The sequence below is a fragment of the Synchytrium microbalum genome (assembly GCF_006535985.1).
Source record: "Synchytrium microbalum strain JEL517 chromosome Unknown SmJEL517_scf0008, whole genome shotgun sequence".
In the NCBI taxonomy this organism is placed as follows: domain Eukaryota; kingdom Fungi; phylum Chytridiomycota; class Chytridiomycetes; order Synchytriales; family Synchytriaceae; genus Synchytrium; species Synchytrium microbalum.
Genome location: NW_022158357.1, coordinates 88,874 through 106,441, shown reverse-complemented (window position 1 = coordinate 106,441; position 17,568 = coordinate 88,874). Strand labels below are relative to the sequence as shown.

Below are 17,568 nucleotides of genomic sequence, written 5' to 3'. Positions count from 1 at the left end.
AACAACCTCATCAACTAAATCTTTACTCGAGTAAAACAACCATTTTTGGTCATGGTTGGATTTCGAGAGGCTCGTAAGCAATATGCACATACTGCAGGCCATACAGTGGTGTCGTATACCGCAGAGTAATTGCATCAAACTCAAGTTTTGGTCTGGCACGGCGCATCGCTAAACTTATAACTTTTTGCCTAGTCATATTGTTACAGGAGGGTCCGATGGTGTCATTCAAATACTATCTATTGCTCCAAACAATGGACAGCCTCTTGACAAGGACCCTGTCTTCATATCTCGACACACTCGTCCCATCACTACAATCTCAGTGCAGGTATTTCCACCTGGCAGTTCGCGTTTGATCCCGTTCGTGATCAACGAGATCTAGACAAAATTCATACTAGGGAGATGTCATAGCTACTGGATCTGAAGACAAGACATCATGTTCATTCTCGCTAAGTAGTGGAGAGCACTTGAGCTTGATTACACAATGTCATGAAGCTATACGGTTTGTTGCTCTATCAAAGGATGGAAAGAAGTGTGCTGTCGCATCAGAGTATGTCATTTGTGTCCTGGTTGTTGTGATGAGATTGGGTTTTATTGAAAACTGTCTTTTCTAGTGAGACTTCGATCAAATTGGTCAATATGCAAGACACTCTTGATGCAACGGCTTTGGAGGGACATACTAGTCCAGTGCGATCACTCGCATTTCATCCCAAAGGGGATTATCTGGTTCGAACTCCTTCAAGTTGATTACAAGTATTGGTTCTCGCTCACAATTGGATTTAGGTGTCAGTTGCAAGAGATGGAGCAGTGAATGTTTGGGATACTCGCCTTGAAGAGCCCACTTGTCTCAAGTCCTTTGCAGATATTGCTGGTCCTGGTGATACGATGTAAGAATGAGATGCCGTACTGTTTTATTTGCGTTGACGCAATTGCTGACCAGTCTCATTTCTACCAGTTCTGGTCGACACTGTACGCCTGCTTGGCATCCAACTGGGAGCATTTTCGCTGTGCCTGGCAGAGATGGAGACATTGTCTTGATTGAACGAGATACATGGGAGACATTGTTTACACTACAGAATGGTCATTCAAAGGTTTCTCATCTTTGACGGATTGTATTGATTATGGAAAAGTTCGTAGCTAACGAGATACTGTGTTTAGGAGGTAACATCGTTAGCATGGTCACCGAATGGACTATACATTCTTTCCGTGTCGCTCGACAATAAGCTTGTTATTTGGAATGCGGACACTCGAGTATCCATCCTATCGTAGGTTATTTTAGGAAGATTGTTGTTCTTCGTAACTAAAGCGGGACATTCTTTGTAGAGAAACGCATACCAACCGAGTTACAGGAATCTCGTGGCACCCGACGCTCAATTCAGTGGCTCTGGTACGTGTATCCAACATGTACAAACGGTTTCATGGCATTAACACGACCCATTTAGACTGATTCATCTGGTGAACTGCTCGTCTGGGAAGAACCCATTATATCCAAACACCCACATCCCACACGACCAACACACACTAGTCTACCAAAAGCTGCACCTAGTAAAGATGCTGCCACGACGGCTGAGAAATCAACAACTAAAGCCAAGACTGGTAAGACATCGAATGGTCTGAATTGATGCAGAAAGTCTCACGAATCATACATCACAATCTAGTTGCGGAGAAGCCAAGGAAGAAAGTTGCAGCAATTCCGGATACATATGATGAAATTGGCGCTATTGATCTAGGTTCAGACGAAGGCGATGACAAATTCGTCGTCGATGATGATGGTGCAGGGTATGCTAATGATTTGAGCTCCACTAAGGGCATGCTCAAATATCATGCCAAGCAAGAACAAAAATTAAAGGAAGAAATGGGCTTAAGTCGATTCCCAATATTGCCTCCAAGCAAGTCCCACATGTCTTGAAAAGTTTGTAGAGCACTGAACCTAATAAGGTTTTCTCCTTAGTGTACCCAATTGCACCAACAATAGAGCCTCAACAACCTTTCCAGCCGGGTGCTTCACCAGCAAAGAATGGACGTCGTTATTTAGGCAAGAGGTCACCGCTGTTGCCGATCAAACGGACAATTTCATTAATGTACCTTCCTCCCCAGCTTTCAATACTCGTGGAATTGTTTATACAGTCGAGCAAACGGTTCACTCGACGATTTATGTTGAATTCCATGACAAGGGTCAACGTTCCTTCAACTTTCAAGATTATTCCAATTTTGCCATGGCTTGTTTGGGTGATCGAGGTGCCCTATTTGCAGTAGAAGGAACCAGTAATATTCCCTCTAGGGTCGAATATCGCAGCTTTGATTCATGGGGAATGAATCCAGATTGGCATTTTGCAGCTACTGGACTGGAAAACATCACAGGTACATTGTTGCAAAAAAGAGCAACTGTCAAGTTGCTCATTCACCCTTGTCTTCTATGCCTTGTTAGCAATTGCACTGACAGACCATGGAGCTGCCGTGTCTACTGATTCTCGATATCTTCGGTTCTTTTCACATTCTGGTGTCCAGACCGGAATAGAGTGTATGAAAGGCCCAGTTGTCGCGATGGCAGGATTTGGTGATTGGCTATTTGTAGTTTACCATGCAGGTCCTGCTTTTGGAGGTAGAAATCGTTGTTCACCCAAATTCAATGTCTTTTGCAGCTGCTGAATACCTTCCTTGCAGAGGATCAGAGACTCGCATACGAGTTGTATGATTTTTCACTAGGCAGATCTGTTGATGAAAAGTTGCTGTTCTTGTCGCCTGGTGCAGTGCTCGAATGGATTGGATTTTCCGAGTCTGGAGTGAGTCACCGTGTGCGTCCATGCTGAGCGGACAGCAGTCTAATATCTTCATACAAATAGTTACCTGCCACATATGATTCTGTCGGTATCTTACGAATGCTAGACATTTCCGATACTTTGAAATGGATGCCCTATTTGGATACTCGAGCTACTCGAGTGGGAAATCAGGAAACTTACTGGGCCATTGGCGTCACAGATACAGATTTTCTGTGTGCCATTATCAAGGGTGCAGAAAAACATCCACATTTCCCAAAACCTTTACTGCATGAGATTCCATTACAAATGCCTCTGTTTCAACTTGATGGACCTAGTGGTCCTTTAGAAGAGAAGTCAGTACTTCTTCTGAACAGCTTTCTCGATTTGAAAACGTTACATTGACATGATCTTGATTGTTAGATATTTGCGTGCCTCACTCTTTGCAAAACATTACAAGAATGACGCTGAACGTAAAGAAGAATTGCCTATGCGTGAAAATGATTTACATAAACGCAAAGTTGATATGGATAAGACTCTACTGCAACTCATTCAAGTAAGAGGGAAGTTTTGGGTTCAGTGCGAGTCGGAAAATTCTCAAGGAAATGCTTGAAACAACTAGCTCTCCTGTGCTGGTGAACGTATGACACGAGCACTTGATTTGTGCACAATGCTTCAGCTACCCAGATCTGTTGATGGTGCTATCAAATTGGCAGTCCATCATCATATGCCCGCATTAGCAGAGCGTATGAACTTGATCAAGGAGGTGAGCGCAATGAAGTCTTAGCTGAAACATGTGCTCACATTGTTTATCGTAGGCCAAAATGATTAAGCAAAAGGAGGATGAAGAAGACATGTCTGAGCGACGAGCACGATCACTTCAATACCAAAGTCTAATTATTCAGACTGAATCAGATTTTGCAAAATCGCTATCCAGACAGGATGACTGGAAGCCACCAGTAAAGAGAACTGATTCAAATGGGCCACGGCTCGGAGGCATGGTAGGACTTAGAGACGAACGAGCTGTCAGGAAACCTGGTGTCGACTATGAGACTCGAGACAATGCATCAGGTCTGTTGTGGTTATGTTTGTGATGGGTGCTGTTTTTTGAAGGAGAGCATGTCATGTTCTGAGTATTTACTTTTGTTATATCCCCAGACAAGGGAGATTCAAGAAGTAGTCGAGAAGCTTCCTTTGAGCCTGAAAAGCCAATAGAAAAACCAAAGCCTCGCAATCCATTCGCATTGGCAGCTGGTACCTCGGCTCCTACAAAGCCAGTTCCTGTCTCTGCAAATGCCTTGTTTGCCTCCATCAATCAAATCGCAGGTATTTCAATCCAGATTGTTTGTAACGAGTTATGTAGCCTTTTCATTCGCTGTATACTTAGCTCCGAAATCCAAGGCGGAGAAGGACGAGGCTACTCATGGTGCAAACAAGAAACGAAAGCCTGCTGCAGTCAATCAGACAAAATTATTTGGTGCCGCACCAGCCAACAAGGAACATGATGGAGATGAGGTAAGAGTGTTTATCCTACTCTCAAAATATTCAAATCAAACCTCATCGTGGCTTGTAGGACTCCAATGAGAAGAGACGGAAGGTTGCAAAGTCGAATGCTGTCCCAACGAAGAATACTTCTATAACATCATTCTTACAACCTGAAGGAGCCAAACCAAAAGAGGTATGGATTTTCGATTCCACCGCGGAAAAACTTGTAAACCTGACAGACTTTATCGTTCTGGATGCAGCCTGCTCCAAAGGCTATTCCTCAAGACGATGATACCTCACTCGATGATGCCTTGGTACGAGATCCCATTTCTTGATTCCGAGCTACGAATAGTCAACGCGTCTGACACCTATCTTCTGTTGTTCAGAAAATGTTAGAGGAGGACGATAAAATGTTAGAGGAGGACGATGATCATGTAACCAAAGATCTTGACGTAACAGATGAAGATCATATGCAGACGGACGAAACTGGAGAAGAGGAACAAGTTGCACCGGTAGAGAAGAGCAAAGCACCCGCATCATCAAAATTGGCAGCCTTCAAGTTTGGTGGAAAATGATGATTCGTTTTAGAAAATCCAGAAAAACAACTATATTAAACAACGTTTTGTAAAGGAAAAGGTAAAAACCAGCCCTCTTCCTACTATAAATACACAGAGGCGGTTCTTCAAACTAGTAATTGTGTTGTCCGTTGAGATCTTATCTAGGGATGGGTGGAAGCGGCGATTCGCTTGTCGAGAATCTAATTTGTTGACCTGTTGTTGGATCAAAGTATCTGTTGGTTTTGGGGTCCTAATTGAATATGAAATATGAGATGATTTTGCTGGAACTTGAACAAAACGACCAACACATACCCAATACACAAACGACTGATCATCTGGTTGAGCAGGGGCAGCGACCGGTCTATTCTGAGGGCTATATACATATCCGCGTCCGGTCCAGACATAATCATCACCAGGAGAAGGATAGTTTGTTGGTACAGGTGCATATCTAGGAGCCGTTCCGTGACGTCTACCACCACTACCACTAGCACCACTACCACCCATAGGACGGCCGCGACCGGCACCACCAGCCATAGCACCTGCTCCAGCATCACTAAAACTACTACTAACCATAGACTGTGGTCTGGGTTGAAACGGTATTGGCGTAAACGAATCCCGTTCTTTTGACGGCGGTGGTTTCTTCCTTCCCCAGAATGCTACAAGTGCCACCACGATAATCGCTATAAGTGCGGCTCCGCCCCCGATTGCTATACCTGCTATAGCGCCACTAGAGAGCCCTGAATTCCCAGACGAGTTTGTCGTGCTAGTTATTGCACCATTGTTTAGCGATGACGGTGAGGCCAGGATACTGGCAGCGGCGGATTCTGTGATGGTTGGGCTTGCGTCTATTGTAGGATCGGCGGAAAATAGTAAGGGAGATTGTGCTGCAGCTGAAGCTATTATAGGGGAGGCGATCCTGACTGAGGTGAGAGGCGATGGGGCTATTACGGCAGCTAGAGGCGATGCGACTATGGGAGAAGGCTGAATTGGAGTTGGAGATGCTGGTGCAGCTGAAATGGGGGCTGTTGATGGCTTTATGCTTGGTGCTGCTGATGGAGGGAGGGTTGGTGATGCCATTGCGCTTGGAGAAGGGGCTATAGAGAGAGCAGGTGCAGTTGACATGCCAATGGGCGATGGCAGTTTGGAGGTTGCTATGCCAGCTTTACCTCCCGGACTGGATGTTGTACCTGCCACTATTTCCACTAGACTGTTGCTAGCACTGTTTATGGCCACTGCTCGTCCACCGAAGACTAGGAGTTTTGCCAGTTTTGAGGATACAGGTCGGTCTTATTCGAATCCCCTAAATTATTATGGCTTTTTAGTTAGTAGCTGTTGGTCTTTGTTTGGTTGAGGAAAAACTTGTCACCCATACTTGCTGCGGTCAGAAGTCCACTACTCGCACAAAGGGATTGTGAGCGAACAAAAGCGTGCATTCATGCTATAAACACTTTAACTAACATTTGACGCGACACAAGTAGTGATCCAAACACTGTTATCGAGACAAGGGCCTCTGGATTGGGAAGCAAGACAAGGTGAGAAAGAATTGAAAAAACGTCTAGACGGTGGTCGTGAACTCTCATGTCACGAATGTCGATTTCGTATGAAATCTATAGTTTACAGGCTCGGGAAGATCGGATCGGCATTATGGAACAAGTTGTAATGCTTTCGGCAGATGATGCTGCTAAACATTTACCTGAATTCATTGACCTGCTACGAGACTCTGTTGAGAATGGCGGATCGATTGGATTTGTGATACCTATGGAACTGAAGGTCGCTGAATCATTTTGGTTGGGAGTGTTTGAGGTAAATGATGCATGCCACAACTTGATCAGAGTCTTGATGTGCTTTCTTACATGTACATGGCCAACAGGACGTACAGACTGGGAACAGGAAGCTACTGGCTATTCTATCAGATCAAGGTGTGGCCAGCCGCTCCCCTGCTGAAACATCCTACATGTTAACATGACCCAACAAGAAAGGTCACGTCGTGGGGTCAGTCCAACTCTCATTGGCTACGCGCCCAAACAGTACGCATCGTGCCGAGGTCCAGAAACTACTAGTGCACTCGTCAAAACGAAAAAACGGTCTTGGTTCGCGGCTGATGGAGGCAGTCGAAGATTTAGCTCGAAAAGAGAACCGACGGCTTCTAGTGCTTGACACTATTGAAGAGAATATCAAGTTTTACCAACGACTGAAGTGGAATCTTGTTGGTGAAATCCCAGAGTTTGCTCTGAGTCCATATGGTACAGACCGTGACGCCGATTCAACGTATGTGTTTTACAAGCTGCTCCGTGACGCGTAGAATGTAAGAGAGCGACGATTCCAGTGGTTTATAAGTGGGAATGTTGAATATTACATTTTGAAGCCTGTCAAGACGCGATAAAAATTTAAATCGATAATAATAGTAGATGAGTAGATAGTAGACATGAGCCTTCATAGCGAGATACGCGATTTGATGGTTGAAACACGTGTCGAACGATTGGACTCTGCTTTGGCGCTGCGACTTTGCATTTGTGCGAACCTGAATTTTTCAAAGTCCATTCTTGGTTTACCAAAAACACAAATCAAACAAGAAACACATGCACAGCAAGGCAAACATACAAATAGAGCATGGCCAGCAATTCAATGAGCTATACAGGACAACGTACAAGAGAGATATCAGGTCAAAGAAGAAGATTCGATGAAATTGACCACATTCAAACGAATGGATTTTCCCATCAACAGCAGCAACACTACTCACCAACGGAATATAATAACAGGAGAGACAGAACCCCAAAACTGGATTCTCGTGCCTACGAACGACGCCAGTCTCCATATCCTACACCAGCATTCAACCAACAACCACAATCACGAGATCAACACTACTCCATGCAGGAAGGCAGAAGTCGCTCCCCTGTCTCCCAACGACCATATAATAACAGCTACAGCAGATACGAAGGTACATCTACAGGAAGCTCCTCTCGTCGTGGCGGATATCAATCACAATCACGAACAAACTCACCATCCACCAATTACCACCACTACCCAAACCGAAACAGACTCGTAATGCCACCACCCATCAATAAATACAAGCCAAAGCCTCCCAAACTCCCAGCTGATCCGTCTATAATCGTCTTTGTCAAGCCAAAACGTATAAAGCCCAACGCATCAAATGTAAAATCCCGTCCCACTCAAACCCCATATCAGCAAGGCATAGATCCTCCTCTCCGACCCTTGAAGGACGTTATAGCTGAATATATGGCCAAGTGGGGTAAGAAGGCACCATCTATAGCTACATCATCATCTGCTGCTGTCTCGCCCGTTGACACTACCTCTGGCAGCACAATCAACCAACTCAATAATAACAATAGCAATAGTGGTGTTGGTATCGAGGTACAGGAATGGGCTGATGAAGACATACCAACGGAGCATGACCGTCTCTTTGGCCAGGGTGAATGGAGCCAGCGCGTGTCAAGGTGGAATGGAAATATGGAATGGGACGCCGAGGAAGATGATGAAGAAGAAGAAGAAGAGGAAGGAGCAGAAGACGCTGGAGAAGGGGAATCAGAAGTTGATATGGAACTAGATGCGGCATTAGACGAGGCATTCGGAACATCATCATCCAATCATTTACATAATGGCCAGGAGGAACAGTCACCATCATTGCAACTATCAGATCAACAAGCACTTTGAACTCGGTCTACTTTGTAAAGCACACACTCTCTCCCGCTGTATAAAAGCACTTATAACTTATATATGCTGCGTTTTTCACACTGTTTATACCATGTAGACATGATTTGCACCCCATTATATTTAAAAATATACTTTTTTTACATGAGCTAAACCAGTTTGATGCAAAAGTGATGACTTTTTTGTTTTAACGTTTCTTGACAACTTGAATGACGTCTTCGTCTTGTAGTACATGCGACAACCCAACTCTTTGAGGAGAATGCTTGGGGGAGACTCCCCATACCAGTGCGAACTACAAAATACGCTCTTAGGATCGAAATGTATAATTAAATGAGATGACGGTTTAACTCACTTCAAACTCATCCACGAGACTCCTATGAATCTGTGTACAAATGTCTTGGACTGTGCAACTGTTCTTGACAATGATTCCATCTGAAAAGTCTGGGAATTCTCCTCGTCTATGAATGCGTTGAACAGTGTCGGTACATTCAGTGTCATGATGCAGATTTCGGCAATGATGTTTTTTGCTCTCACCTCTTGGTATAAACTCTCATCAAATCCAGCTGCTTCCATATTTGAGATATCAGATACTTGATATTCAAGTCACTTTCACAAGACACGACTACCGTGTTGGGCTAGGATGATTGTTAAGCGTCAGTTGGATGAATGATAGTCAATTTTGTGTGCAAAAAAATATAGAATGAGATGAAATGAAGGCCTACCAGTCGCGCAAGCCTATCCACCTCTTCAATTGATATCTGATCAATCTGATGATTACAAAAAGTTCAGTTACGCTTCCTTACTATCCGTGTCTGTTGGTACAACAGCTTGCCTTGTTATAGCAGTATAAACATCGAATGTATCGTCGGTTTCCAAGTACACAGTCAATGAATTGATCGACGGTGGCATCTTCTCGCAGCAAGATCTGCGAGTGTGTGAGAAAAAAGAGGGGTTAATGAGGTTTCGCAAACACGAAATGCATTGAGTGGCGGCAGGTGCAGACCAACCTCGGCGTTGTGGATCTTGTAATCGTGTAAAATCTGGCGAGGAAGCGTTGAGATCAAATCATCATTCGATGAAACAACCGGCTTTAGTTTATCTTACCTGATACACCATGCGTTCATTAAGGTAGGTAGTTTTGCAGGTTGCGTTGAAGGATATTCCACCTCCTTTCTTGACCTAGTTGTTGGATATGATATGTCGGCGTAAACATTCTTTTATTCATTCTGTATACGAATCTATCTTTACTTGCCTTGAAATATATATTTGGTTTGCCGCAATTGATACGGATACCGACAGCTTCGAGTTCCTTTTCTAACAACTCCCGTTGACGAACTCCCTTTGTAGCATCCAACATCATCAAGATCAAGTCTGCCGTTTTAGCCTTTTAGCGATCGAGAAGGGGCATAAGACTGATTAGCTGCGTTATGGGCAGTAGATTTCACATATAGTGGCTCGAAATGAATCATGAAACTTACAACAGCAATGACTTGTCGACCTCGACCTTTTCCTTGAGAAGCGCCTTCTATAATTCCAGGCAAATCCAAAAGCTGTATTTCAGCACCTTCGTGTTGTATCTTGCCTAATCACGGTGATTGAATAGAGTGTAAGATTGTGGGGTTGGTCTGAACGAAACACGCCGACACTTGTTTATCGGGAACGACTAATGTTTACCTGGTATACACGTCAATGTTGTGAATTCGTATGAAGCGGCCTCACTCTTGGTTCCCGTGACTTTTGAAAGAAGGGTACTCTTTCCAACAGAGGGAAACCCAATAAGAGCCTAAGATTGAATGGTGAAGGTTGCGTTGAGAAACAAGGAGAAGGAGACAATAAGAGAAGAAACTCACCACTCGAGCATCACCACTTCTCACCTAAAAGACAAGCAGGTTTGATATGAAAATACATATTGCAATGGGGTTGAATAGAACGACAATGACCGATCTGGACTTACGACATCGAAGCCTTCACCCTTTGGACCCGATTTGGTAGGCTCGAGCAGCATGACTCTGTATTTAGCCAATTTGGCCTTTAGCAGGCCCAGATGATACTCTGTTGCCTTGTTCTTTTGAGTGCGAGCTATTTCAGCCTCGATGTCAGCGATTTTTTCTAGAATGCCCTTTAATAATAATAATAAGAGTATGAATATCAGCAAATGTGGTCAATAAAGTAGATGGATGCGTTCGACATGGATGTCTTGTAGGTTATAGGTTGACTTTACCATGGTTGCTTGTTATTCAAGAAGGAAGGGAGAGCTGAACAGTTTATCGGTGCTTGGCTTCAGTAGGAATGAAGGAGACGTCCTTTGAATGAATGGAGTGAATCCCGTGGTAGTTGCTGTCTTGTTTTTTACAAACTAGATATTCAAGAGGACAAGGACGTCAGATCAAGTATGGAAAAGGAGGCAGACACACATGCAGCGAGTTCAAACTTGCTTGAGTCGTGGATGATTCCGCCAACGTGGGTCTCTGCTCTGTTTCAACGAAGCTTGTTTGTTGTGATTTTGAAGTGTACTCTTTGGCAAGATGGGACAGTAGAAGATGACACAGACTCCTTATTAAAAAAATTCTCATTCAAGTCGTAAGGAAGTCGGGACGCGTTCGCGGCTAGTCACCACCGCCAGAGAGGAACCAGTTGTCAGCACATACTTTTATTTGCGAGAATTTGTCGAATTGCAAATTGAATGGAATTGTATCGAGATCCATAGTAACTAGATGTGTTCTTCATTTCCAGCTTGGATCTACGTGATGAAACCACCAGCTTCACATTCTTCTCTACTGTCCACTTTTTTTTCGCTTGATCATAGCATTTTTGGCATCTGAGATGAGTAGGAGACTATTACGGCAGCTAGCACCCATTTCTGCCTACATACACCCGATTCGCATCCCTCCCAGGCTACCAACATTGAAGCGATCGCTCCCTTTTATCTGCTCAAATTGTAGGCATTTTAAAGCATCGTCGCAATCTAGAAATACCACCCAACTACCATCCAATGACAACTCGCCAAAACTATTATCGGCCACCGAACAGGACTATGCTGAAATACTACGTTTAATAAACATGGTATCTTCCCACGTCGACTGGGCATCAAAGCAAGATCAAGCTCACAAGCTAGATGTCGAACTAGATGTAGGCGAGTTAATATCTCCATTTCATGATTCATTTGACTGATTCAACAATTCATACTCTAGAATAGCCAGATATGGGAGAATGATGCCTCAAGAGCAATACAAGTCCAAAAAAAGTTGGCTGAACTACGACAGGACTTGGCTGAATACAAGCTATTCACTGATCAGGTTCAGGACATGTCGGGAATGCTAGGTAGAGTGTTCATTGGATGGTTTGCAAACTAATTGGCCTGTCCGTCTGATTCCAACATTGTCGTAGAACTCGCTCGTGAGGAAGGTGATGCTGCCTTGATTCAAGACGTATCTTCAGACATTTTATCGCTAAAGGACAAGTTACAAAAGTACTCTGTGCGTCTCCTCATGTAAGAGTCAACCTCAATCCTTATGAACTTGTAACAAGTCCGTACTTATACGTCACCCTTAGGTCAGATCCCGAAGATCAGAACGACTGCTTCCTAGAGTTCAAATCCGGCGCTGGTGGCGCTGAAGCTGGCCTCTTCGCCGTCATGCTAATTCGGTAATTCCATGTTCTCATTTTCTCCTCACTCCCACTGCACCAACACACACATCCACATCTCAACAGAATGTACGAACGCTGGGCCGCATCAACAGGCAGATTCGAAGCCACAATCCTCGATTCATCTTCCACAGACCACGACGGCATAAAAGCAGCCACTCTCCAAATATCAGGTCCATATGCATATGGCTGGCTCAGACACGAAGCTGGAATACATCGGCTAGTCCGTGTATCCCCGCTAGACGCAAATGGGAGACGGCATACGTCGTTCGTGTCTGTGCTTGTATACCCGGATGCCTCAGTTGATGAATCCAGTGGTGGTGAAGAAGTGTCGGTTAAAGATGTCAAGATTGAAGTCATGAGAGCGCAAGGAGCTGGAGGACAGCATGTCAATAAGACAGAGTCTGCGGTTAGGCTGACACATATACCTACTGGGATTATTGTTGCGGTAGGGATTCGCCAAGATGGATTTTGGTGTGCAAAAAACAGTCGAGAACAGACGACTGAGCATCCATTTACTTGAGTTATCGCTGCTAAATCAGCTCTCTATTTCGTAGTGTCAATTCGGGCGTTCGCAACACCAAAATCGAGCACTCGCATTCAAGTTGCTGAAAGCCAAACTAATGGAACGTGAAATGAGAGCAAGGTATGTTGTCACATTACAGTTTCCTCACCATTGTATCGAATCCAGCCAATTGATTCTGTCTTTTTCTCGCACATATTAGGGCTCAAGTCAAATCAGATCTCCATTCAGCACTACCAGACAACAATTTCGGATCTCAGATCAGATCATATGTTTTACAGCCATACCAAATGATTAAGGATTTGCGGACCGGGTATGAGCAGTCTGATATCGATGGTGTTTTAGAAGGAGGCGATCTTCAGCGGTGAGTGACGGCGGTGTGGTTGTGTACTAGAATTCTAGAATTCAATCACGAATTTTACTCTGATAAACCTTGCCTTTTGTTGTCTTTTAGATTCTTAGAGAGTTCTCTGATGCACTTTGGTAAAAAATAGATCTAGATAACTCTCATGTGATCTGTAAATACACAACTCACAAAACACAAAGGATTTGTGCGCAATTACCGCGATAGCGAGAAAAATCAGAGACACTCATTAAGAGGGAAGTGAATACATTGGGATGGGTGATAAGAACACTAGATACAAAATAGCAAAACGTACAATATTTACATGGTCGTTTGAGATGCTAGATGCTGTTGTGATGCAAGGACTTCTTCAGCCAATGATCCACCCTTAACACCAATCCCATCAATAGGAACTCGATTCACAACCTCCCCATTGATGACAAAAGGCGTTATTGAGGAATCAGATGACGGTGATTTATATGTTGATGATATTTCCGATATTGTAGTGGATAGGGATGCTGAGTCACCATTGACTATGAGAGCAGCACTACTACTTTCTACTGCTTGCGCAGGGATTGGAGATAAAGTTCCAGAGCTGATAGGAGACCTTATTTGACGTATTCGTATGCTTACAAAAAGAGTCGAAAAACGTAATAACTCTCCTTTATGATTGTACAGAGAGACATGGCGATACCCTTGTTCTAATGATTGTATGGCGACGGCGTATGCTCCGATGGTATCGCTGATGAGTTTGGCATCAGAGTTGTAAACGTGGAATCTACATATCAAAGAGTTGCGGACAGATGAGCTGGGCTTTAAGCAAAGACCAAAAAAAACGGAGGAACATATGATGCAGAAGCCATGAATACATCTCCACACGATACTGTACTTACCGAAGAAAGGCCAGATCCGGATCATGCAAATTGAATTTGAAGGTTTCCTTCCATATTGGATTCAGACCTAATCATAGGCAGGAAAATTCATGAATTAGGCAAATTATTAAATACAATTCATCAACACGAATCGCATTCGACAACTCACCATTACTACTGATGGCACGTGTTTTGTACTTGACAGAATCTGAATCAGATCCACATACTTCAACTTCCACTAATGGATCAACCACTTCACGAGTAGTTGTTATAGCATCTTTTGCACGAGGCAATTGTTGACCTGATATTATTTGCACAATCAATTGAATCGGTGTCCTATCGGGTTTGGTTTTGGCAGATGCGTGCATCCATGTAGGTTTGAGTACATATCCACATCGGCCATTGACAGCAAACATGGCGCGATTCAGCTGTAAGCCCTTGTCTGCAAGAAGGGAATGAGTTAAAAAGTCGAAATTAAAGTGTTATCTGACAGTTAGTTTCAACTCAGCTTACCAAATGTTTGATAATTCAACGCAACCATTTGACAACCAGAGTACCATAATGGCATGGGATCAGGATTTGAAGAAGTGATTCGTATTGGCGCAGGATAGACTCGTGACAAGTGTTTGCGATTGTAGTCAACAAACTCTGCTCTTTGAGTCTTGACCAATGGCATCGCCTTGCCTTCAGACAAGGAGCACATATTATCATATCGAAAAGCCTCTACGAAAATGTTTGAAAATGATAACTTGTGAGCACAAAAAAAGATCCAGCAATACACAGGATGCCTACCCATAGCTGCTTGCAAACCGACAAATCGGCGAGCTTTGCAGTAAATAATCATATCAGCCAGACTTTTAGCTAACGGCCGTTTCCTAGGTGTCTTGGGAGAGAGTTTCCTTTTATTGGCAACACCGCCAGTAACAATGGCCAAATCTTCCTGTGATGACCGTCGCTTTATTGATTCAGTGATGGTCGATGGGATTTCCAAGACGGACGCTGCCGAATTATAGGTTTGCTTTCGTCGATTTGGCATTCGCAATCGAGCTGGTGAAGATTCGGGTGATATATCTGGTGGGGATGAAGTTCCAGATGCTAACACGTTAATTCATGAGGTGTCAGGCTTTCGATTCAATCAGTACCGCAAACGAAACATCTCAGACATACCTTCAAAGGAATCTTCATCCTCTGTTTCTTCATCGCGGTCATCGTCAAGAGGAAACAATGGATTTTCAAATGCCAGAGATTTTCCCTAGAGCATAGGCAACATGAATGTTGAGCTTCAACACAGAGAAGTGCTGATGAGAGGGCATGGTACCTTTATAAGAACTTTTCCCATAAGAGCAACAGGAGATGGCAATTCTGATTCTGCTTCACTCAATGGTTTGAGTATCAGAGCCTCACCAAAAGTCTCGCGTAATATCCTAGCCATATGATCTTGTTGATCCACACTGCAGTGCATCTCAAATGACATTATTAGAGGGTATGACGATGCAACAAAAGCGTATTTTGCAATAGCTTCCACCACGTCCTTGAAGAGTAATCGTGATGTCCTAATTCGAAAGGGTGTATTTTGTCAGAAAACGACGAATGAAAGAGAGGAATGGTCTGTAAGAATAATTATAATCACTTACAGAGTCCTTCCGTGATAAATGATGGGTTGACCATTAGGTCCATCCCAACAGTCCACTGCAATTAAAGAAAACCTGCAAGTCAGAGATTGCGTGACTTTAACATTACTTCTGAAATCTCGACTGACATTCTACACAACGACATCCATTCTGAAGAGCTCGTATATATGCTTCCACAGAACTTTCACCAGCCAATTGATCACCCAAGAGATACCTATGAGAACAAACGAGTCAGCTGGATTATCAAAAGTTTGACAGAATTGTAATGCGACACTTGCGTGTTATGAGAACTATTTATAAAGTAGTTGCAAAGAGATTGATTCATGTCTTGATAGACCTCAGTATGCTGTTTTCTAAATATCGAGTTGTTTGAAGAGACCAAAAAGGCAGAAAAGTGATCTATGTCCATCGTTTCAGTATGCTGTGGAGTGAACTTTCTAAATATTTCATTATATCGCTCCTCATTCCAATTGCACTAATCAAGTGTAGGGTTGGTGAATTCGTTGCTGTCAAAATAGTTGATTGATAATTGGTCATCGACAATCTTTGACTAACGCACCTGCTGTACATTGTATACAAAGTGTTTGAATTCACTACTTGTCATTCCTCTGGCATCGGATATAGCGAATGTTGAAAACAACTCTGCAATCTCGGGTCTAAATCGTAAGACACGATACAATTTCTCAAAGTGGTCAAAAGTCAGATATCCCATCTTATTGATTCCTGCCAGCTACCAGACAAGGATGGAAAGAGAATGAGTAAACAAATCTTGAGTAAACAAATCTGATCAGGTGCCGAATAAAGTCCATATTTACTTTGAAGGTACTCTTGACTTCAGTTTTTGATAGTTGAATGTTGAGTTTCTTCATGAGGTTTGTGACTTCATCCAAGTCGAGTTTTCCAGTTCCGCGAATATCAGCCTGAATCCAAACTTTTCCAAGCCAACCAGCTACAGTTTGTTCGAGCTCGGCGGGTCCAAAGTCTCGCATATTTGCGTTTGCTAGCAGCATGTGCAATCCAAAAACCCACAATGTACAAGCTTCAGGACTTGGCGCGACTAGAAGAGAGTTGTTAAGAGCTGCATCAGATGCACTAAAATCAAAAGCGCACGAAGGATGACAGCTAAACATACCTAGATTCAACATCTTGTATGTGCCACCGACCGAGTAAATGATTGTAAAAGCACGATTCTCGTATTCGGGTTTCTTGCCGTGTATTTCAAAGGCTCTGGTGTTTTGGCCCATTCGTATTTCCTTGATTGCATGTAATTCCACTAGGTTGAGAAGGGTTTCAACAAGGACACCAAGAAGACCACCAGATTAAGAACGAAGCAAAACAAGGAAGCAAAGCAGGCGAATGAATGTCATTTGTGAAGTGTCAACAACATTGACATAGACCAAGAGCCTTGACATGCAAGTCAAGATGACTTACTGGTAGATAGAGAAGGCTTTTTCTTTTTCGATTCCCAGGAGATCTGCAATACAGGCTTTAGGTCTACTTTGATGAGTCGTTCTTCAGGACGAGAGGAGGTCTTTGATGGATACTTGATCATTCGAGTTCCCCATACAAGGATGTTTTGGAGATGTTGAGGGTTCACAGGAGGGGTGTTTACAAGAGAATTACTTGGACTAGAGCTTGATAAAGTTGATATTGGCAAGGCACTTGATCCGATAGCGAGTGATGATGTTGATGTCACAGATGAGGATGAGGGTAATGCGTCATTGGCAGGAGTTGGTATGGCAGGGACTTGTATAGGCATTGAGCTGGAGTATTGAGTCGTGTCAGTATCAACACTAATTCCAGTGCTCGTGTTGTTTGTCATTTGTCGACCTTGGAGCTCCATGGAAATTACATCCTATGGTCAGATGTATATAACCTCTGTATCGAATAATAAAAAGGCACGTAAAATGGTGATATTTGGCCCCTTATTCCTAATATACACTCTGTGTTGATTCTTGACAGACACGTTCTTGGTGCACTTTTTGTTTCTGTGCAAGACGAAAGAAGAGAAGAGTTGTTATTAGTCCTCGGTTTTTTGACAACCTTTTGCATCTTTGAACAGGATGACAGCTATCAGGTCGTTGGCACGC

General features: G+C 43.4%; 5 protein-coding genes across 5 annotated transcripts; 3 read left to right on the top strand and 2 right to left on the bottom strand.

Annotated features, from left to right (window-relative positions):
• Nucleotides 1-51: 51 nt before the first annotated feature.
• On the top strand, nucleotides 52-4,813 carry SmJEL517_g02056 (uncharacterized protein; the record flags this gene model as incomplete). The annotated part of the gene is made up of 22 exons (XM_031167984.1): nucleotides 52-125; nucleotides 193-325; nucleotides 396-547; nucleotides 612-723; nucleotides 781-884; nucleotides 953-1,088; nucleotides 1,156-1,262; nucleotides 1,321-1,384; nucleotides 1,440-1,593; nucleotides 1,656-1,776; nucleotides 1,949-2,358; nucleotides 2,426-2,599; nucleotides 2,662-2,780; nucleotides 2,841-3,109; nucleotides 3,177-3,309; nucleotides 3,376-3,519; nucleotides 3,572-3,824; nucleotides 3,912-4,079; nucleotides 4,141-4,268; nucleotides 4,327-4,431; nucleotides 4,499-4,552; nucleotides 4,625-4,813. The coding sequence occupies 22 exons, from the start codon at nucleotides 52-54 to the stop codon at nucleotides 4,811-4,813; spliced, it is 3,303 nt and encodes a 1,100-aa protein (XP_031025943.1).
• A 1,560-nt stretch (nucleotides 4,814-6,373) lies between these two features.
• Nucleotides 6,374-7,097, top strand: SmJEL517_g02055 (uncharacterized protein; the record flags this gene model as incomplete). The annotated part of the gene is made up of 3 exons (XM_031167983.1): nucleotides 6,374-6,598; nucleotides 6,666-6,751; nucleotides 6,824-7,097. 3 exons carry the CDS (start codon nucleotides 6,374-6,376, stop codon nucleotides 7,095-7,097), a joined length of 585 nt encoding a protein of 194 aa, XP_031025946.1.
• Nucleotides 7,098-8,651: 1,554 nt separating this feature from the next.
• SmJEL517_g02054 (threonine---tRNA ligase) lies at nucleotides 8,652-10,688 on the bottom strand (the record flags this gene model as incomplete). The annotated part of the gene is made up of 13 exons (XM_031167982.1): nucleotides 8,652-8,756; nucleotides 8,817-8,922; nucleotides 8,999-9,099; nucleotides 9,187-9,231; nucleotides 9,345-9,389; nucleotides 9,472-9,504; nucleotides 9,569-9,643; nucleotides 9,699-9,848; nucleotides 9,943-10,046; nucleotides 10,139-10,247; nucleotides 10,315-10,338; nucleotides 10,419-10,583; nucleotides 10,686-10,688. 13 exons carry the CDS (start codon nucleotides 10,686-10,688, stop codon nucleotides 8,652-8,654), a joined length of 1,065 nt encoding a protein of 354 aa, XP_031025945.1.
• An 836-nt stretch (nucleotides 10,689-11,524) lies between these two features.
• SmJEL517_g02053 (uncharacterized protein) lies at nucleotides 11,525-13,119 on the top strand (the record flags this gene model as incomplete). The annotated part of the gene is made up of 8 exons (XM_031167981.1): nucleotides 11,525-11,593; nucleotides 11,656-11,785; nucleotides 11,852-11,954; nucleotides 12,017-12,109; nucleotides 12,176-12,557; nucleotides 12,667-12,755; nucleotides 12,835-12,996; nucleotides 13,095-13,119. The coding sequence occupies 8 exons, from the start codon at nucleotides 11,525-11,527 to the stop codon at nucleotides 13,117-13,119; spliced, it is 1,053 nt and encodes a 350-aa protein (XP_031025940.1).
• Nucleotides 13,120-13,296: 177 nt separating this feature from the next.
• Nucleotides 13,297-17,321, bottom strand: PLC1 (phosphoinositide phospholipase C; the record flags this gene model as incomplete). Its single annotated transcript, XM_031167980.1, has 15 exons — nucleotides 13,297-13,603; nucleotides 13,670-13,753; nucleotides 13,869-13,935; nucleotides 14,017-14,289; nucleotides 14,361-14,570; nucleotides 14,640-14,942; nucleotides 15,015-15,099; nucleotides 15,166-15,400; nucleotides 15,482-15,536; nucleotides 15,607-15,692; nucleotides 15,751-15,953; nucleotides 16,038-16,208; nucleotides 16,294-16,535; nucleotides 16,611-16,751; nucleotides 16,910-17,321. The coding sequence occupies 15 exons, from the start codon at nucleotides 17,319-17,321 to the stop codon at nucleotides 13,297-13,299; spliced, it is 2,874 nt and encodes a 957-aa protein (XP_031025939.1).
• Between the last annotated feature and the right edge of the window lie 247 nt (nucleotides 17,322-17,568).